Source organism: Maylandia zebra, linkage group LG11, assembly GCF_041146795.1.
Source record: "Maylandia zebra isolate NMK-2024a linkage group LG11, Mzebra_GT3a, whole genome shotgun sequence".
In the NCBI taxonomy this organism is placed as follows: domain Eukaryota; kingdom Metazoa; phylum Chordata; class Actinopteri; order Cichliformes; family Cichlidae; genus Maylandia; species Maylandia zebra.
Window position 1 is genome coordinate 16,759,691 of NC_135177.1, and position 18,128 is coordinate 16,777,818.

The 18,128-nt window shown below is 41.0% G+C and overlaps 1 protein-coding gene across 2 annotated transcripts; it reads left to right on the forward strand.

The window, feature by feature from the left end:
* Nucleotides 1-39: 39 nt before the first annotated feature.
* faxcb (failed axon connections homolog, metaxin like GST domain containing b) lies at nucleotides 40-16,250 on the forward strand. 2 transcript variants are annotated; one of them, XM_004541635.5, is made up of 7 exons: nucleotides 40-1,711; nucleotides 3,372-3,493; nucleotides 7,563-7,698; nucleotides 8,183-8,379; nucleotides 12,272-12,489; nucleotides 14,571-14,687; nucleotides 15,100-16,250. In XM_004541635.5, exons 1-7 carry the CDS (start codon nucleotides 1,676-1,678, stop codon nucleotides 15,417-15,419), a joined length of 1,146 nt encoding a protein of 381 aa, XP_004541692.1. In that variant the 5' UTR covers nucleotides 40-1,675; the 3' UTR covers nucleotides 15,420-16,250. The 2 variants fall into 2 exon arrangements, with proteins under 2 accessions (XP_004541692.1, XP_004541691.1); XM_004541634.4 differs by lacking the exon at nucleotides 40-1,711 and having other exon boundaries at nucleotides 2,881-3,493.
* Nucleotides 16,251-18,128: the final 1,878 nt, after the last annotated feature.

Sequence of the window (18,128 nt, forward strand, 5' to 3'; positions counted from 1 at the left end):
AGAGGGGAGGGGCAACCATTTCCTGTGGGATTATAAGGGGTCTGGTCTCATGTGGAAGTATTACATAATACAGATCTCCCTCGTGCAGAGAATAAGTCATGCTTGCATGATGGTCTTAAAGAGACCAGAAATATGACTGTAGAACATGTGCAGAAGCTAACAGAGCACGCTGTGAGGACTGAGCACTACACCTATTTCAATTTCAGATATGTTGACATTTCACCGGTTTAAAAAAAATAAATGCTCTTTGTATATACATATTTTAAAAAGAACTCTCCCTCTCACCCTCTGGGGGGTGGTATGTGTGTGCTCCTCACGTTCAGGTCCTCTACCAGAGGCCTGGAAGTTAGAGTGCTCTGTGCAGTGTCTTAGCTGGTCCTTGGACTGCACTCTCCTGGATGAAGACCTTTGATGTTGTGCCTGGAATCTGCTCAAGCTAATTTTCCAGCTCCTTTATGCTTCTATTACCACTAGGACCACTTTGGATTTTACCTTCCACATCTGCTCCAGATGTTTCTTCAGCACCTGGTTCTCCATTTTCTTGTGCTCCTTCTTCCCGATGTTGCTGTCCGGTAGGATTACAACATCTATGACAACTGCGGTCTTCTGTTCCTTGTCAACAATCACTACAATACTGCTTGGTTTGCCAGCAGCTTCTATGTGGAAGTGGAAGTCCCACATGACCTTACTCCTGTTGTTCTCAACCACCTTTTGTGATTGAGGACTTGGGGACTTCTAGTCCATATGCAGCACAGATGTTCCTGTACGCTATCACAGCCACTTGGTTGTGCCTCTACATCTATGCAGTTCCAGCTTGCTTCTTACATCCTATTACTATATGTTGGATAGTCTCTGGGGCACCTTTGCACACTGTTCAACTTTGTTCCCTTTGTAGACTCAACCCTCTATCTGATGCCTAGAGCCTGTTCTTGTGCTGCTGTGTTAGAGACTCTGCGCTGTGCTTTAAGTCTGTGTTGTGCCAGAAAAATGATTTCAGGAATTTGCCCCAAAATGATTGTCTATATTTAAACTGTTTTAAATGACTTGTCAACCCACAGTCTGTCAAACACATGACAAGCATGTCTCTTAAGAATGATATCAAGCCATTTTGAGCCAGAAATAAAACAGTCCTGTCACAAGGTAAGAAGCTGCAGTCGGTTTTTGGCAAAGTGACTTTTATGTATCCTATATTTATCTATGTAAAGAGCGTCATTGACATCAAAAATGTCTTTTTCACGAGCGATCTGGCCAAAAGTGCCATTTAAAAAAACAAAAAGTGTCATAAAGATGCTTCCTGGTGTCAAAGTCGTTTCCTCTATCTGCCGACAGTATCTCTATGTGTGTGTTTACTAAATGCCTTGCTCCAGCAGTGCCTGCTGTGTCATATTCCCAGGCTGGTTCAGCAGTAAACACCAATACACGCTCCTGCTGTAATGCGCGCTCCCGAGAGCCACGAGGCCGCGCGTTTAACTTGCCGTAGCCATGGCTGCGGTAAGCACTCACCCTCCTTCACTGACCTGACGGGGTCAGACAGCAGCAGGCAGGTAATTGGCACCAGGATGATACCGGCGGACACGTAACTACTGGATGTTCTTTTGTCCGAGTTGTCTACATCCTGTTCTCGGCATGCTCGACAAACAGATCTGGAACTCACCTGCTGGATTAAAGCGTCAGGATGAACGAAGTCTTCCACTTCCAAAGTTGCTCCAGAGTGAGTACTCCTTCCTATTAGTGCATTTACCACTAAGTTATACAGTTAGACTGTAAGTAGAGTCTATACCCACAGCACACCGCGGTCACAGCACAGTTGGCATAGTGGATTTGCAATCCGTGTCTTACTTTTCTCGTTTGCGTAATGTGCTTCAGTGTGATTGCACAAACACACTGCACTCCATAGAATTAGCAGTCTGTAGTAGCTGAAGCGGAGCAGTCAGTCGGTTGGAGGCCGCTTAAAATGTAGAAGCGGAGCAGAAGGGCTTATCATCATGTTTGGCTGCTGTTGGCCAATAGTTTGTTTTCGTGGTGGTGAGTGAGTCTCTGCGTTCAGGGGCTCGCCAGGGCGGGGTGGCTCCGATCCTCCACCGGAGAAAGACAATAGGCCGGCTGCATGAAGTAACCGGCATTTGATTAGACAGCAACGGAAGTTGCCCAACTTTGCCACAAAAATAAAAGGACTGGGTAATTCTTTTTTGCGTTTCTAGCCCTCTTTTTACCTTGATCTGATGATCAAAATGTACACTCCACTACACGTAATATGTGCTGTGAAAGTTATTAAGTTCTACAGGTGTTAATCACATAAGTTTCTTAGCAGCTCTATGCAGAACTTAATTAGATCAATTGCTTCTCTTTCTTGTAAACTCTCGTTTCTATGGTGGGGATTGGACAACATCTTTTTGCAAACCAAGTGTATCTGACTAAAGCTCTTTGAGAGACTCAAAAAAACCCCAACAACCTGGAACTAAACATGTAGACGTAGCTTTGCACAATTCACAGTTCAGATTAATTCATGTTTATCTTAGTCTGTCCCTTGAGAAAAAAGGAAGCACCCATTAGTACCTCGAAACTTTGGTCAGATGGGGATCTGCCATATAAACAGAAAATAAGGGAATACATGATGGGCCTGCTTTAAGCTTTTTCCATTATTTGGAAGCAAAACAGCCAAATAATCTTTGGTCCCAGCTACTTTAATTTGTTTTTGCTAATAATAAATTAAACCTATTTATTTGGTCAGACAAATCAGATAATGATTCGACTACTTTTAAACGATTAAAACATTTCATGAACAAAAATGAATAATTTAGTTTATATCATGTTCAGATTTACGATAGAATTCCATTCACATGATATGTGATGGAAAACTAGCAATAACTAACAGCCACTGTGTACGGTTATTAAGAGCAGAAAATGTTATTTTGCAAGTAAAATATTAGGTGCAAAAAATGTAATTGTAACAGTGTGGACACTGACATTTATTTTGAAATTAGGGACCGGAAGTCGCGGTGTTGCCATTGTTATTCGCGCGATAATGCTGGGCAGATCCTGCGAAGGAAAGCGAGCTGGCTGCCGAGCCTCATCTCAGGGAGTGATGTTCCAGATATTTACCTTTTCCGCTTTCCTGGATCAATATTAGCCACACCGCCGCCATGCCGTAGACACAGCGCCGGGGGTCTCGATGAAGCCTAACGGGGACTGCAGCAGGGAGGACGCGGGGCGGCTGTAACCGAGGGAAGAGGATGTACTGGGCTGCTGGTTTCGCCTCTTCCCGGCCGTGTGTTGTTGAACTGGGGCGGAATCACAGCCTGCCCATCGGGCTGTGCGGCTCCGAGCAGCAGCAGTCGTTGTATGGCTATATCATCGCCTTTCCTCTGCAGGATTACGGAGGCATCATGTCGGTTTTGGGCTCGGACTCCTGGTGGAAGAAGACCCTGTACATCACCGGGGGGGCCCTGCTGGCTGCTGCAGCCTACCTACTGCATGAGCTGCTCGCCATCAGGTAGGGACGCGCAACATTCCTGAGCTCTTTATCATCTTTATCACCACCAGGTTTCTGTTTGTTTGTTTGTTTGTTTAGTATTTCTTTTGCCTCCCGGGGCTCACGTTTTGATCGCACCCACCCCCGCTGACAGTGACTGATGAGTGACACCGCATAAAGCATTATGGATACAGGAGTGTGTACATGGGGATGTGGTTCCTCTGCAGCTCTCGCGGGAAGAGGCTCTTGCTGAGGTTGCCGTCCCTCGTTTTCTCCTTCAAAGGACACGACACTAGGTGGAGACTTAAAAAAATAATTAATAAGCGAGTCACGCGTCCGCTCGTGTGCCAGTTCCCGTGCGGAACACATCGGCACCTGAGCGTGTCTAAACGAAGCGCTCCTCGGACGCTGCGGAATCAGCCTGACCTTTAATGAGCTGAGACACAGCAGCTGTCCGCGTCATTTACAGTTGTTTTCTACAATGAAAGCTGGTGATCAGTATGCGGTCACTGTAAGAGAGATTAACACGGGACTATTGTCAGAGCACAGACCGCCTGGCTGTGAATGGACGGATTATTTATTTTTTTCGGCCAGGCCAGTGCCAGGAAGTAAGAACATCCTGTTACAGTGGCCTGGTAGTTTCTGCTTTCACTCCCCCTCCTCGATCCACAAGCTGCGTGAACCGTGCATTTCGTGCAGAAACTCTGAATCACGTGCAGGCCGCTGAGGCTGGCCCCGCAGCCTGCCGGCGTCATCTGTCCGTGCCATGTGATGTATTGTTGGCAGAGCTGCTGCTACGACTAGTCAGCTTTTGTTCTCCTTTTCCCAGCTGAGAGATCTTTGAGAAGTTCGTTAAGTGGTTCCTCTGAGAGACGAAGCACCACAACGTGCATGGAAGAAGGACGGCATGCGTAGATCAGGCGTAATAATATGATGTCAGTTTCTCTGCAGATTTAGAATATTTTCAGCACCATGTAACTGTGGACAGCTACCAAGGAGACCTGCAAGGTTTCAGCACCACAGTCAGCTCAAGTTTATTTATTTAGCATCACAACCAACAACTCCTAGCCACCACTGTGACAATAGAGAGGAAGAGCTCCCTTTAAACAGGAAGGAATCTCCAGCAGAGCAAAGTTTAGGAAAATCAAAAATATTTGCTCTGATCTCAGCCGCAAACAGGTCAAACCACAAGCTATGGGAGAGACTAGACAAAAGTTAATGGCATGCACTAGATTTATTTAAAAAAAACAAAAACATGGGGAGTGAAAAAAGGTGAGTGTAGTTTGTAGCTGCCTCCACCAGTGTATGAATGTGAGAGTGAATGAATAGTGGTATTGTAAAGCGCTTTGGGTGCCTTGAAAAGCGCTACATAAATCCAATCCATTATTATTATTATTATTATTATTATTATTATTAGTAGTAGTAGAAATGTTTAGTGCATCATGGGAAGTCCCCACTGCAGCCTTAGCCTGCCTTAGCCCTAACTACAAACGTTATGAAAAAAATAAGAATTTGTCGTCATGCAAGCATGAATTTATATTTTCTGCAGAATGTGGTTTACTGAAAATAAGCAAGGCCTTCCCTGAGAGAAAATAAAAGGCTTGTTTGAATGGCAGCATACGTTGCCTCAAAGCACACAATGCACACAACCACAGATGCTGGCACTGAAATATGGACTGATAGTAGATTGAGGGATTGCTCTTTTCTTTATATTTTAGGATGGAGCATCCATGACAGTTTAATCTCATAAGTTGTGAAACACTCAACCAGCTGTGTGTTGTTGTTTTTTTTTTTTAAACAATCTTTTGTTGACTTGGGGTTTTTGAAACATGTTGCTGATATTAAATTAGAAATGAACATATTATTTTTTAGAATATAATAAAATATAAACTCTGTACTATCCTGTAAAAACAGATTTGTATTTAGTTTTTGTTTAGATAACATCCAGCCTGGAATGGGGTCAAGTTGCCAATTACATGGAATCAGTTTCTGATAATACGGTAATTAACTGTGATCAAGTGTTACAGTGATAAATTGTTCACAGTCAAATATCTGTTGTTACAAATGAATTCGTGTGACTTAGTGATTCGCTTGCTTAGCATCGTCAAGCTAACTGTGTCCAGTATTGGATGGTTTTTCGTTTTGTTTTGTTTTTTAACGATGTATTTATTGAGTTGTTTTATATTGCAAAAGTTCAGCTGATTTCATGTGAATTTGCTCCGCTAACCTTATCTAATGCTGGTGCTACATGATATGAGCTCTCTTATTGTAGTGTTTCCAGAGTATTTTAATTTATTTAATAAAATATAGATATTTGGTGTCCCTTTATTGATACAATAGTGCCATGCAAAATCTTGCTCTATCATTTTTTTTCTGTCACTCTAAAAGTGGCCTGGGTAAAAAATTTTATTTTACTTATTTTTGTCTTAATGTACAGAAATACGTTTTTTTCCCCTCTGAATAATTAAAAAACGACGACATGTTGTAATGTGATCGTAAAATAGGATAGAACTCAAAAGAAAAGCAACCATAATCTATAATATAATTTCCACAAACCTAACTCTAAAAAAGGATGGTTAAAAGTGGAGTAAGTGTTGTCAGACCGCTTTGCAGTTACACAAATTTATTCAAATATAGGGAGCAGTGGTCAGTGATAAAAGAGATGCTAAACGGAGCAGATGGGGTCTGTGTGTGTGTGTGTGTACCTGAGATGATGCCTAAAAGCTTCTTCAGGAATAGAAATAGATGCCCAGATGAATGTGTAACGTGATTAGGAAAGCGGTGTAGTAAAATCAGATTAGATGTAGTTTTTTTCCCCTGTGCTGATGTGTTAGGTGTAGTTTTATTTCTCTGGTTGCAAAAAAGGTCTTAACTCTAATTGCCATATTAGATAGCATTGAGACACTCCTCAACTACAATTTTAGCACGGTAATAGCAGTGTAGGAATACCACCAACATCCTCCCTGCACAATTGCATTCTAGCTTATTATTATCTTAAGTGTCTTTAGACAGCAGGCCTACAGTACAGTGGGAGGAGAGATGACTCATTTAGTCAATATTCTGACTTATAACTGAAGCTCTTAATACCCCTCGGCTAATACAGTGGAGCAGTGTAAATACAACTTTGTGGATTTTAAGCCTTAGGTAGCTCAGCTGCTCCTTGTTTCACAGAACGATCTATCAAAGTGGAAATAAAATTTCTAGTCTTGACAATCACTTAAAGAGTTTTAATGGAGTATAATAACAGCTAGTGATGCCAGTATATCTCAAAACACTTAAAGTCACTTGAAGTACAGACTCATTATGTAAAAGTTAGTGACCTCAGTGTGAATAAAGAAAGTGTTGTTTTTTTGGTTCCTTTTAATACTTATTTTCATTTATTGTTAGTTTTATTTCTTGTATATGTTATTGTTTATTTTATTTATAGTTTTCCATGTTTTACTGTGATTTATATTATTTTTTTCCTTTTTGTTTAATATGTTTGTTTAAATCTTGATGTTGTCTTTTAACAGGAAAGCACTTTGGTCAGCTGTGTTGTTTTTCTGAAGTGCTCTATAAATAAAGTTGGATTGGGATTCATTGGAATTGTTTAACATAATAATTTTTTTTTTTTAAACTTGCAAAGAAAACAGAACTCGGCACGAATAGTGTGTCACCGTGCTAGAAAGAAACTGCAGGTGTGACCTACTCCTCACAGGGAGGTTGGCCAGAGCCTGAAGCTGAACTCAAAGTCCTGTTTTCTGTCCAGATGCTGAGTTACGTTTGGTTTTATCTCACTGGCCCCACTGCACCAATTGACCCTGAAAACAGGTGGAAAAACCGGTTGATTTCGGCTTCGCTGGGTTAAAATGAAACATTTTTAGGCAGTTTTTCCTCTTGGTATCTATGCATAGTTGGAAAGGCTCGAGACACCAAAGCATACTTTCATCCACACAGAATAGATGAAAGTATGCTGTTAACGTTAACACTGGCACAAAATGTACAAAATGAGACAATGTTAGCGAGTTTAAGAATGGTCTTTAAAGAGGTATAACGTTTACAGGTACAACATTTATTCATTGAGTTTCCCCCACCTTTGGTTTCTATGTAGGAAGGAGCAGGAGTTGGACTCCAAAGACGCCATCATCCTCCATCAGTTTTCCAGGCCAAAGAATGGTGTGCCCAGCCTCTCGCCCTTCTGCCTCAAAATAGAGACGTATCTGCGGATGGCGGATCTGCCCTACCAGGTGATAACAGAGAGGGGAGGGGGGTGTTTCTGCCTCTGAAGAGTTGAAGTTGTTTTTCTCTTCAGCCATTAATAGCTATTTCTGTTGCACAGCCTTAATGTCTCTCTTCCATCAGCATCAACACTGGGTAGCACAAGCTAATGGCAGCTTAGAAATGGGGTCCCATTTGTCAACAGCTTCCATATAAGGACAAAAACAATGAAAGCTGTTGGACGTGACGGAGTTGAAGATCTTAAGATTTTAGTTGTTAATGACCATCTTGGTTGCAAAAAATGGATGCAATGAGGAAGACTGGGTCTGACTTTGAAACCACATGCTTATTATGGATGATGACTTGTGATTTACAGCTTGTTAGTCAATGATTGTGTAGTTTCATGCCACAAATAAGTCTCCATTTTCACATAGGTCTACAGTCTCTTTGTTTTGTTAATAAAATGTACACACAGCCCAGGAAATTCATGTGCAAAGTTGTTTCCCTTTGCAGAACTACTTTGATGGCAGGCTATCTCCGCAAGGTAAGATGCCCTGGATCGAGTACAACCACGAACAGGTGTCGGGGTCAGAGTTTATAGTGGACTTCCTGGAGGAGAAGCTGGGTGTGAACCTCAACAAGAACCTCACCCCACAGGAGATAGCTGTGTCCCGCGCTGTCACCAAAATGGTTGAGGAACACCTCTACTGGTAAGTAAGTCGTATAGGTATACAGTGCTTTAGCTGTGCCTTTGAAAGGCTTTTAAGAGCTAAGACTTCAGGCACTTTAAATGGAAAAGCCACTGTCAGATCATTTTAAAGACCAAAAGCAGTTCTCTGTTTCTACAGTTTGATTTAATTATTGCACTTGAGGGGTGAAATTATGTGGTGCTGAGTTGATTCTGTAATTTTGTGTGTATGCATTCATATTTAAATGCACACTTTAATGTGCTCAGTGCTAAACCATATGAGGAACCACCTACACGGATCCTCCCGGGAAAAAAGGTCCAATTTATTTTAGCAGCAAGAAAAAAAAAAGACACACTGCAGATTTATTCTAAAAACAAAAAAGTAAGATTATTTGTGCATTGTTTGTGCAGCTTTTCAGCCCAGGCTGTGATATCTGCCATCCTTCGCAGCAGTGAGTCACTCCAGGATCACTGGGGGAGAGACATGCTGCTAGGAAATCGTTTTCCACACTCCATCTACACCGAGAGGAGTGTTTTCCATTACCTAAAAGCTCTATCTCTCTTTCTCTATCCATCCCCCTCACAAAGGGGCACGCACATACACACACTAACTCGGTTTGATCCATGTGGTATGGCCTATTGCTCTCTATATAATAATTTTAGAACACAATTTGAACTACTCATTGGTTTTAGTTCACTTATAAAAAAGGAACAACGGATGGAACAATTTGCTGGCTTTGTGTTATAAACTGAATCTGCTCCATTTCTCAAAAAGCAGCAGAGGTCATTCATGTAATCTACATTCACGCTCCCTCCCGTCTTGTCTCCTTGTGTCACCTCCCTGCTCCTCTTCCTCTGCTTGTCCATGCACCCTGCACCAACTTTGGACCCACATATAGACCTATTGAGTGAATTATTTATTTCAGGGAAGGGCAGCATGACAGCGTGCTGCTCTTTGTGTACTGAGACACAGCCTAGAGATAGATTTGGTTAGATCGTGCACACAGAGAGTTGCCTTCCTGATTCATAGTGGCATGGTTATAGAGCAGAAAATGTTCTCAAAGCTAGCTTTACTATTATATACTCATTTATTTTGCTGTGCTTTTTAAAAATACAAATCTGTTAATAACTCTGTAATACCAGAAAAGGATCACTCAACTATACTTTAAAGTAGACATACACAGACAACTAGTGTTAGCAGCTGTGATCCAGTGAATGTCAAAGAGGAATTTCAAGAGTAAAACTGGGCATAAATACAACTTTAAATTGAGATTAACCTTATGCTGGATATTTAAATGTCCAACTGTTTGCAAACACAGCAGGTATAACCGCGGATTAAAGGGGGATTCGGCAGGAGGAGGAACTCTAAGATGGGCTGTAACACATCTATGGTGAAAAGAATGAGTTAGAAATAAGTCACGCAGTAAAATGATTTGTTTCGTGAGCTCCATTGGACTTTTCTTTGTGTGCAGGCTGTGATTGGCTGACTTGGGCTGCTGCTCTGATATTCACTGCTCTTTGTGGATTTAGCCAGCAAAGTTCACTAAAATACTGTATAAGTAGATGTTTCATAAGCTTTATGGCTAAATGGCCCCAACTCCTAGACACTATAAAGCTAGTATAAAAGCCATAGTTCACAGAGTGAATCTAATCGGCATCATTACCCATCATTACCATCATTACCAAAATGATCCCTGCCACCCTCGGTGTAACCAGTCCGATGTACTGTTTAGCCTGCACTAAACCGCCAGGTATTCCCATGCAACCCTTGAATAACACTGTTTATTTGACAAGAGGTTTCAAAAAATGTAATTTAGTACAGCATCAGACATGTATCTGATTATAAAACTCTAAAATCAATGATGGCATTACATGTAAGATTTAAATTTCCTGTATGGAAACTTTCTTGTATTGAGCAGCCAGAACTTTTGAAAACAGTCATCCTTCATCCATCCATCTTCCTCTCTTTCTTGCATCCTTCTCCATCTGTCAGGATCACACATTAGCATTTTTTTCTCTCCCTGGGAAATACTGCAACTGCAGCTTTATCTTGAAAATGCAGTTTGTGGCGAACTGCACAGAAACATTTGCAAAGGTTGCATTTGAAATTACCTGGGGATTAAAAATACTCTATTTATGCTTGCTCCTCTTCTGGTTGGTTTGTTTGTTTGTTTGTTTGTTTAAAGAATACAGACACTTTGGACATCAGATAATATAACAGGAAGTAGCATTTGGCCAATGGATAGTCCCCACTCTGAAAATTAATATAACCCAGATTCTTTAATTCAGTTTCTATTGAGCAACCAGTCACATACAGCAGAAAAATGACAGAGGCCAGGCACTGGCCTTTAGATGAACTGAGGGGTAAAAGCTCTAACCCATGTAGGTAGAAACATGTAGGTCTCCCCTGCACTTGTACTATTATCAACAAACAGCTTGGCTGTCATTGAGTTCTGTTGTTGAGCCAAAAAAAAAAAGAAAAAAGCACCAAGCCCAACTTCTTCACTTCTTCAGACTTTTTCAGATCATAAACAGAAAGAAAAAAAAGTCCTACAGTGTGAAAAGTCCAAGTGTGTAAGAATGTAACAGCTTAATCATAGTATCTGGATACACAGACAACTTATGCAGAACAGAAGCAACAAATGTATGAAATACCAGAGTTGCTGTTTTCATTGTCTTTGTTTTATGGAGTGAATTCATGTGAAACATTTGTCCTTTGGTGGTTTCACAAGGGATTTTGAGGGTTTGAGTTGGGTTTGTTTGCTTGTAAATAAACAGGATTTGTTGGACCACAGTGTGAGAAAAATCTCAATATAGAGATACACTATATGCTGCCGTTTCTGCAGCATTGCTTTCTTTTCATGAGTAACTGTAAGTTGCCGGTGCTTTGCAGCAGTAGGCGTCTATATTTTATCACAAGCAGCAGGAACGGATTCCAGGCATTTCTTTCAACCCTCAGGCCGACAGTTTGAAGGGCTGAATATACGATGTTGTGTTCTGGCAGCAAGTGAATGGGTGGAGCACTTTTATTGATTAAGTTGAGGCTAATTGTCATTAGACATAAAGCTTTACGATGCAGTGGCTGGACCTTTCATTAAACACTTTTATTGGAATCCCACTCTAATTCACTTTGACTCAGCATCATAGAGTAAAATATTACTGTTGGTCCTTTGTAAAATTCTGGTTTGCCACCATATTCAGTTTTAAAAATACAGCACTAGACTGGAGAGATGAATAAACATGGCTCTTCTTTCTTGTATTAGTGTAGTTTTTGGTTTTACTTGAAACGGATCTAATGATTTACAGATCTTTAATACAACACAACATGACAATGTTTCTGCAAAGCAGGGGTGAAAATGCCAAAGTGAACACAGACACGCAGTCACTGAACTAACTAAATAAGATTTAAGCATTAAGGCATTAAAGCTGTTTTTCCTTGTTTTTGCTTTATTTATCTCCTTTAAAAACAGCAGTATGAACAAAAACATGCTTTTGGAGAACTGTTATATCCCTAACCTTTTGTATGTGATAATTTTATGTTTAAATATGTGTGCTAATATTGATGGTGTTATACCTTCTAGCATGTTCTTGGTACATGAATTGTATGCTGAGTGGGATAAGGTTTTTTGGCTGTGTAGAAATCATTTTGTATGTTCAACTATAAATGATACAAATGAACTGATGGCTCAAAGACTCAGTTTCAAATGCGGTTTGTTCTTTTTTTGAAAAGACCACGATGATTTTAGACCAACATTTGGAATACTTTTTGATCTTGAGCTAAGTAAGTACAGGAAGAGTGTAAGAAACTGACAGACTGTAGGTGTAGCTGAGGCTCACTTTTGATTTAGAGGAGTAGCTTTTTGCCAGCCAGTGTAATCGTAACACAGTGTTGTCTACATTGTGTTTTCCTTCAGGACAATAGCCTACTGCCAGTGGGTGGATAACCTGGAGGAAACACAGAAGCTGCTGGCGATGAGTGGGCCTCTGAGTGACACGCTGAAATGGATGCTTAGCCACCTGAATGGTGGCATGGTGCGGCGGGAGATGTACGGCCACGGCATCGGACGCTTCTCCAAGGAGGAGGTCTACACACTGATGGAGAAGGACATGAGGACACTGGCCACTCTACTGGGTACGGACGCCTGTTCAGTAGAACTAAGACTAACCTCATCAGGACTGTGGTTATAGAGCGATACGCTAATGCTGTTATGCAAGCTGATAATGGAGCTAGTGTTATTTCTTTTTTCCATTGGCTGCAATGAAAATACATGAATTTGTTACTGTGAGCTGATATTTCTCAAAATATTCACAAGCTCCTCTTAATTGGTTTATATTTATCAGAACAAAATGTCATTTATCTGCATTTTTGCACTTGAATTTTATTGAGGTACAGACAGTAATAAATGAAAACAGAGAACGTTCTGGATGTTAGCTGGAGGGATGCAATATAAGTGTGTTTAGAATAGTGCTTTGCATCGATCTGCTTGTGTCATTACAGCGAACAACAGCTTGTATAAAATGGAAAAGTCATTCCCGAGTGAAAACATTGGTACACTCCACAACCATCTGGCTTCCGTCTTTTAATGTTTGTTACACACAAGTACCAGAAGTGTTCATCTAAAATCTGGCATTTTAACCAGAAGAGCTGATTTCCCAACTTCAAAATGAAATTAGTTTACTTTGAAGTTTGCTCTCTGAAGGGCAAGAAAAGCACACAAATACTTAGCAACCTTTCATTAACCTGCCTTCCTGTAGTGTTTTGGTTTCCCTCTGCATTACTGGAAGTGTTTACAGGTTACATTAAAAACATCTCTAATGGCATTGATGATGATGTGTATAAGAGCAGGGATTCCCAACCAGGAGAGATGTCAGCAGCTGCCTGGGGTACTCAAAGATCACAGAGTATTTCCACTTATTTGAAAAATGTATGAATAAATTGAACAAATTTAAAAACAAAAGTAAAAAGAAGTTCATTTCAGTTTTATTTATATAGCACTAAATGACAAGTTTCAAGGCGTTTTATATTAAAGTAAAGACCCAACGATAATAAAGAGAAAACCCCAACAATCAGACAACCCCCTATGAGCAAGCACTTGGCAGAGTTGGGGGGGAAAAAAAACATCCAGCAGAACCAGGACAAGTTGGGGGTGAGGGGAGGGAGACGAGACAAAAGACACACTGTGGAAGACAGGCAGAGATGAATAATAACCGATGAAGAGAAGGCAGTATGGGAGAAATATGCTCTGTCTTTCTAGTCAGTGTTAGCACTCTCTGCAGCAGTTCAAAATGTGCTCGGTGAAATGTGTTTAGGTGGGGGGAAAAGTATCCAAAAACAACCGTGAACTAAGATTTAGTGCTAGTGATAGATCATTTTGTATTGTAATCTTAAAATAAAGCCGTTCACACACCTGATGCATCAAATTTGTACTGATATTTCATACATTAAGATGAATATTGAAATGGTAAAATAATACTATTTTACCTCAGGCACACAGCTAGACACTGCTCTGGCTCTTTGAAATGATTTCTGTCTCCTCAGATGTGATACTGACTCTGCTAACAAGAGCTTAAACTGCCCCACTGACATCCTATATGTATAAACATTACATGACCAGCTCATATCCCAAGAATTCGGAATATAACATTTTTTTCCCAGCACACTCAGTGTGCAAAGGTCTTAATGATAAACATCTCAAAAAGTGAGCTAAAGGTAGTTCATGAAGTCAGTTAGTGCATCAAAAAAGCTCAAAGTAAAGCGAAAACTGTTGGTTTACAAACACCTTCTGCCAGTACAAGTGGAATGAAAATCATCTGTAGCAAGAAAGCTTTCAACAACACAGATGGAATGAGTTGCAGAGTTGAAAAAGGAGTACTTTAATTTGGTTTTTGATATCTATTATGTGTCTGTGTGTGTGTGTTTGGTTACTTTGTTTCTGTTATTGATTTGCAGCAGGTAAATCATCACTGTAAAAACTGATTTGTTTTAAAGTCTTCTCAGCTCTGCATTAACATGCCACAGCAGATTACTAACAGCCAACATGCCAGTACTGGTGAACAGGGACAGTATCAGCTGGCCAACTTGTTGCTTCATCGCTGCTTATTAATGTTACTAATAGTTTTAATTTAACCATCTTTAGCTGCACAGTGCTGTGGAAGTTCTCGTATATTCCCTTTATCGTTGCTTGAAATTGCTGTTTGTTTTCTGTCTTGCAGGAGATAAGAAATACTTCATGGGGTCTAAGATGTCAACATTAGATGCTACAGTGTTTGGGCATCTAGCTCAAGCCATGTGGACTTTACCTGGAACACGACCAGAGCAACTTATCAAAGGTCAGAGGATCTATTCAGTAATTGCAAATCAACACATACATGCTGTATTTTATCACAAGTTTTTGTATATTACCTTGTCCTTGCAAAATTTAAGCATACTTGTGAGATGTTTTCACTGGTGCATTTTTATGTGTAGTCCACTAGATGGCAGTGCTGTTCTGCTGCAGTGCAGTGCTGCTTACACAAGCTCAGAGAGCAGCTTTAAAGTCTCACACAGGAAACACTGAAGTCTTTTTATCTTTTCAGAGAACAGCATCAGAGCTTGATTCTGTGTTTTAATCCATAATTTGTGATCAAGGTGATTGTGGGAAGAAAACCGGACACAAGAAAAGACTAACAAAGGCAGTAAGCACCTGTGATACCACCTGCTGGTTTCTTCTCTGTCTTCAAAAAGATTTACATGTCTCCACAGGAGAGCTGATCAACTTGGCCATGTTCTGCGAGCGGATGCGGAGGAGGTTCTGGCCCGAGTGGTTTGTTGAGGTGGAGGATTTTTACTACGACGGAGACAGCGAGAGCAGCAGCGGGGGCACCCCCACGGGCCTGCTGGACTTCGGCCTCTTCTCCAGGACTGACACGCTGGACGACAGCGATGGCAGCAGCCACTCAGCCGGACGCACGCACACACATTCCCCCGACTCTGACCGCTCGCTATTTGATTCGGACGTGGGCACAGGGTCTGACAATGATGCTCAGTTTAAAGAGGAGTCAATGCCAGACCTGGAAGTTTGACCTAGGCAGACTGAGACTGACCGAAGGCTAGAACAGTCGGTGCTACAGGCTGCTGTGTGGTTTTGCTTAAATAAATCTGGCTGGAACGATGTGTCCAAGCAGCAGCTCACACACAGCTGAAAGAACTATTCCAGCTCCTCCACCTGTAATGCCCAGCATGTTACAACTTCCCAATGGGCAGACTGGGCGTTTGTATGCGGACGATGCAAAATAAACCTTACAAAACATGCAACTGTACAGTCAGTTCCCTCCCGTAACGTCAGAACTGTCCCTGTGACAGTTCCTCTTTGCCTTATTTGTCTCATCCTAAGATGCAGAAGCTAGCGCGAAAGGTTAACACACAAAGGAACCATCTCATGAAGAGCGCGTTGGCAACAGAAGAGTGCTACAGACATGACAGGTGGCACTTCACTTGCTATGAAATGATGCAACTAATCACCACTCTGCCGTGTGTCATAACGCACAAAACCACTGAAACAGGTGGAGACTGAAAAAGGAACAGCTGCCATGTCTCTGCTGTTAGCCATCCGTGTGCTGAGGAGTAAACACAGATGACATTGAGCATCAGTCCGTGCATTAAGTTGACCCTAAAGTCATTTTCCTCATGCTCCCTCATGCTTCTGTATGTGGTGAAAAAAAGTAATTCAATCATTTTGTCTAAAAGCCCAGATACACTTACTGTATAGGCCTGTTGAACAGAAATCAGGAGGTAAGGTTTGTGCCTATTTCTTCTGCAAGCTTCATCCTATTTTCTGCCCAGTAAGTAATTATCTGCCTGCACTTTGTTATTGTTGAACTTGGAGAGTTGGGGGGGGGGGGGGGTGTTGTTGTTGTTGTCGGGTCTTTTTTTTTTTTTTTGTTTTTTTTTTTGTAGTTTCTTCCAAACTTCTTGTGGTCTTATCGGAGAGCTGCAGTTCTTGTATTTGACCACTAGATGGAGTCAGCAGTCCGCCTGTTGCCTTCTACATCAAGGTCACTCCAGACTAAGGACGTGCAGTACATTTAACACAAGAAATGTCCACTTCTTTGCTAAATCTCCCATTCATACGTTGTGTGTGTGTGTGTGTGTGTGTGTGTGTGTGTGTGTGTGTGTGTGTGTGTGTGTGTGTGTGTGTGTGTGTGTGTGTGTGTGTGAGAGAGAGAGAGAAAGATACTGCATCCTACAACTTAGCGCAGCAACAACTCACCCTCAGCGCTCAGAACATTGAGACAAATGGGTGAAACTCCTTTGCGACATTTTTTTGTTATGATATAATTTATTATCAGTGCCACTTGATATTATTCTTTCTACAATAATTTATTTTTTGTTAAATATATACATATATTTAATGTTATTTCTTTTTCTTATTGCTCTCAAAGAGAGATCTTAATTTGCACTAGTGGAAATTTAATTTTCACCTCATTTCAGTCGGAGGAGTCAGCTGTGAAGGCACAGAATGGAGACTGAATGACGCTGATAAAGATCAAGCTGCAGTGGACTGTGCTGCTCATGTCGGCTGCGCATATGCGAATGTTACCGGGTGTGAATGTCATCAGTGAAGCAGCTGATAAAGTGTTTGCAGACCGGACTGAGTCAGAATACCAAATGAAAAGGAAGCGACTATAGCTTGGTGGAAAATCTTGATTAAAATGTGGACCAAAGTGTCTGGGCCGGGGGGAGCGTTCGTTTTTGTCTGTCACGTTAAGCTCGCTGGAAGTGCTCGTAATGAAAATGTGATGGCTTTTAAAAACTGACTATGGTACATAAAAAGTAAGTGTGACTTGCATTAAAGGGTCTACAAACCCTGATTATAAACTTCTTTTTTTTTTCTCCTCACGAGTGGCACTAAACCGTGCAGATAGTTTTGTTTTGAATTCTCCAGGCTCGGAGTCTCTTTTCTTATTTCGCTCCACGAGATTAATGGAGTTTCATTTTAATTCCTGGAAAAATTAAAAAAAAAAATCTTCATTCAGCTGGCTGGATAGATGGTCAGAGTTGCCAGATTCATTAGTTTTTATTTCACAGAAAGAGGAATAAATAAAAAGTAAATGAACAAAATATGAGATGGTTAACTTAAACACTTATTAGCCTAGAATCTTACAGTGCAAACAGGTTTCATAGGTTATATTCACGTGCTGGCAAAAAAAGGGCCCAAATCAGATTCCTTTGCTTAAATACCACTCGTGTTTCTTCACAAAAGCACAAATCACAGAAATCTGCTTTCTTTTTTCAATTCTTTCATATGGAGCCCTGAAATACAGAGTTTTTTATTCAGTGAAAATCAGAATCCAACCACTCCGGGCTCCAACACTGCCTCCACGCCTCAATATGAAGCTAGGAGTTACTGTACCACAAAAAGCCACGATCTTTCTCTTCGTCCTCTCTGATTAGCCGGCCACTTCTGCACATCAACTTAAAAGTGAACCGGTAAACGCATTTTTTCGGCCTCTTGTCGCTTCTGTGTAAAAGTACGATGCACGGGACGCTGTTACACATGCGTCTCACTGTTTTTCTGATATTGGCTAAGAGAGGAATGCAAAAAAAAAAAAAAAAAGTGCCAAACAAACTCATCGGAGGATTAAACCAGAATTTCTGCATAGGGCCTTGGAGTGTGAACCCAGCCTTCAGATGTCTGTCACAAAAATCAATTCAAATTAAATATTAAAGCTAATAAGATGACCTTTGATTTTTGCATGTTTTCGAAACATTTTTGAACATATTTTACCTGT

Coding starts and splice junctions, on each gene's coding strand:
- faxcb (XM_004541634.4), top strand. CDS start 3,234: ATGTACTGGGCTGCTGGTTTCGCCTCTTCCCGGCCGTGTGTTGTTGAA. Junction 3,494..7,562: donor CATGAGCTGCTCGCCATCAG/GTAGGGACGCGC, acceptor GTTTCTATGTAG/GAAGGAGCAGGAGTTGGACT. Junction 14,688..15,099: donor ACCAGAGCAACTTATCAAAG/GTCAGAGGATCT, acceptor ATGTCTCCACAG/GAGAGCTGATCAACTTGGCC.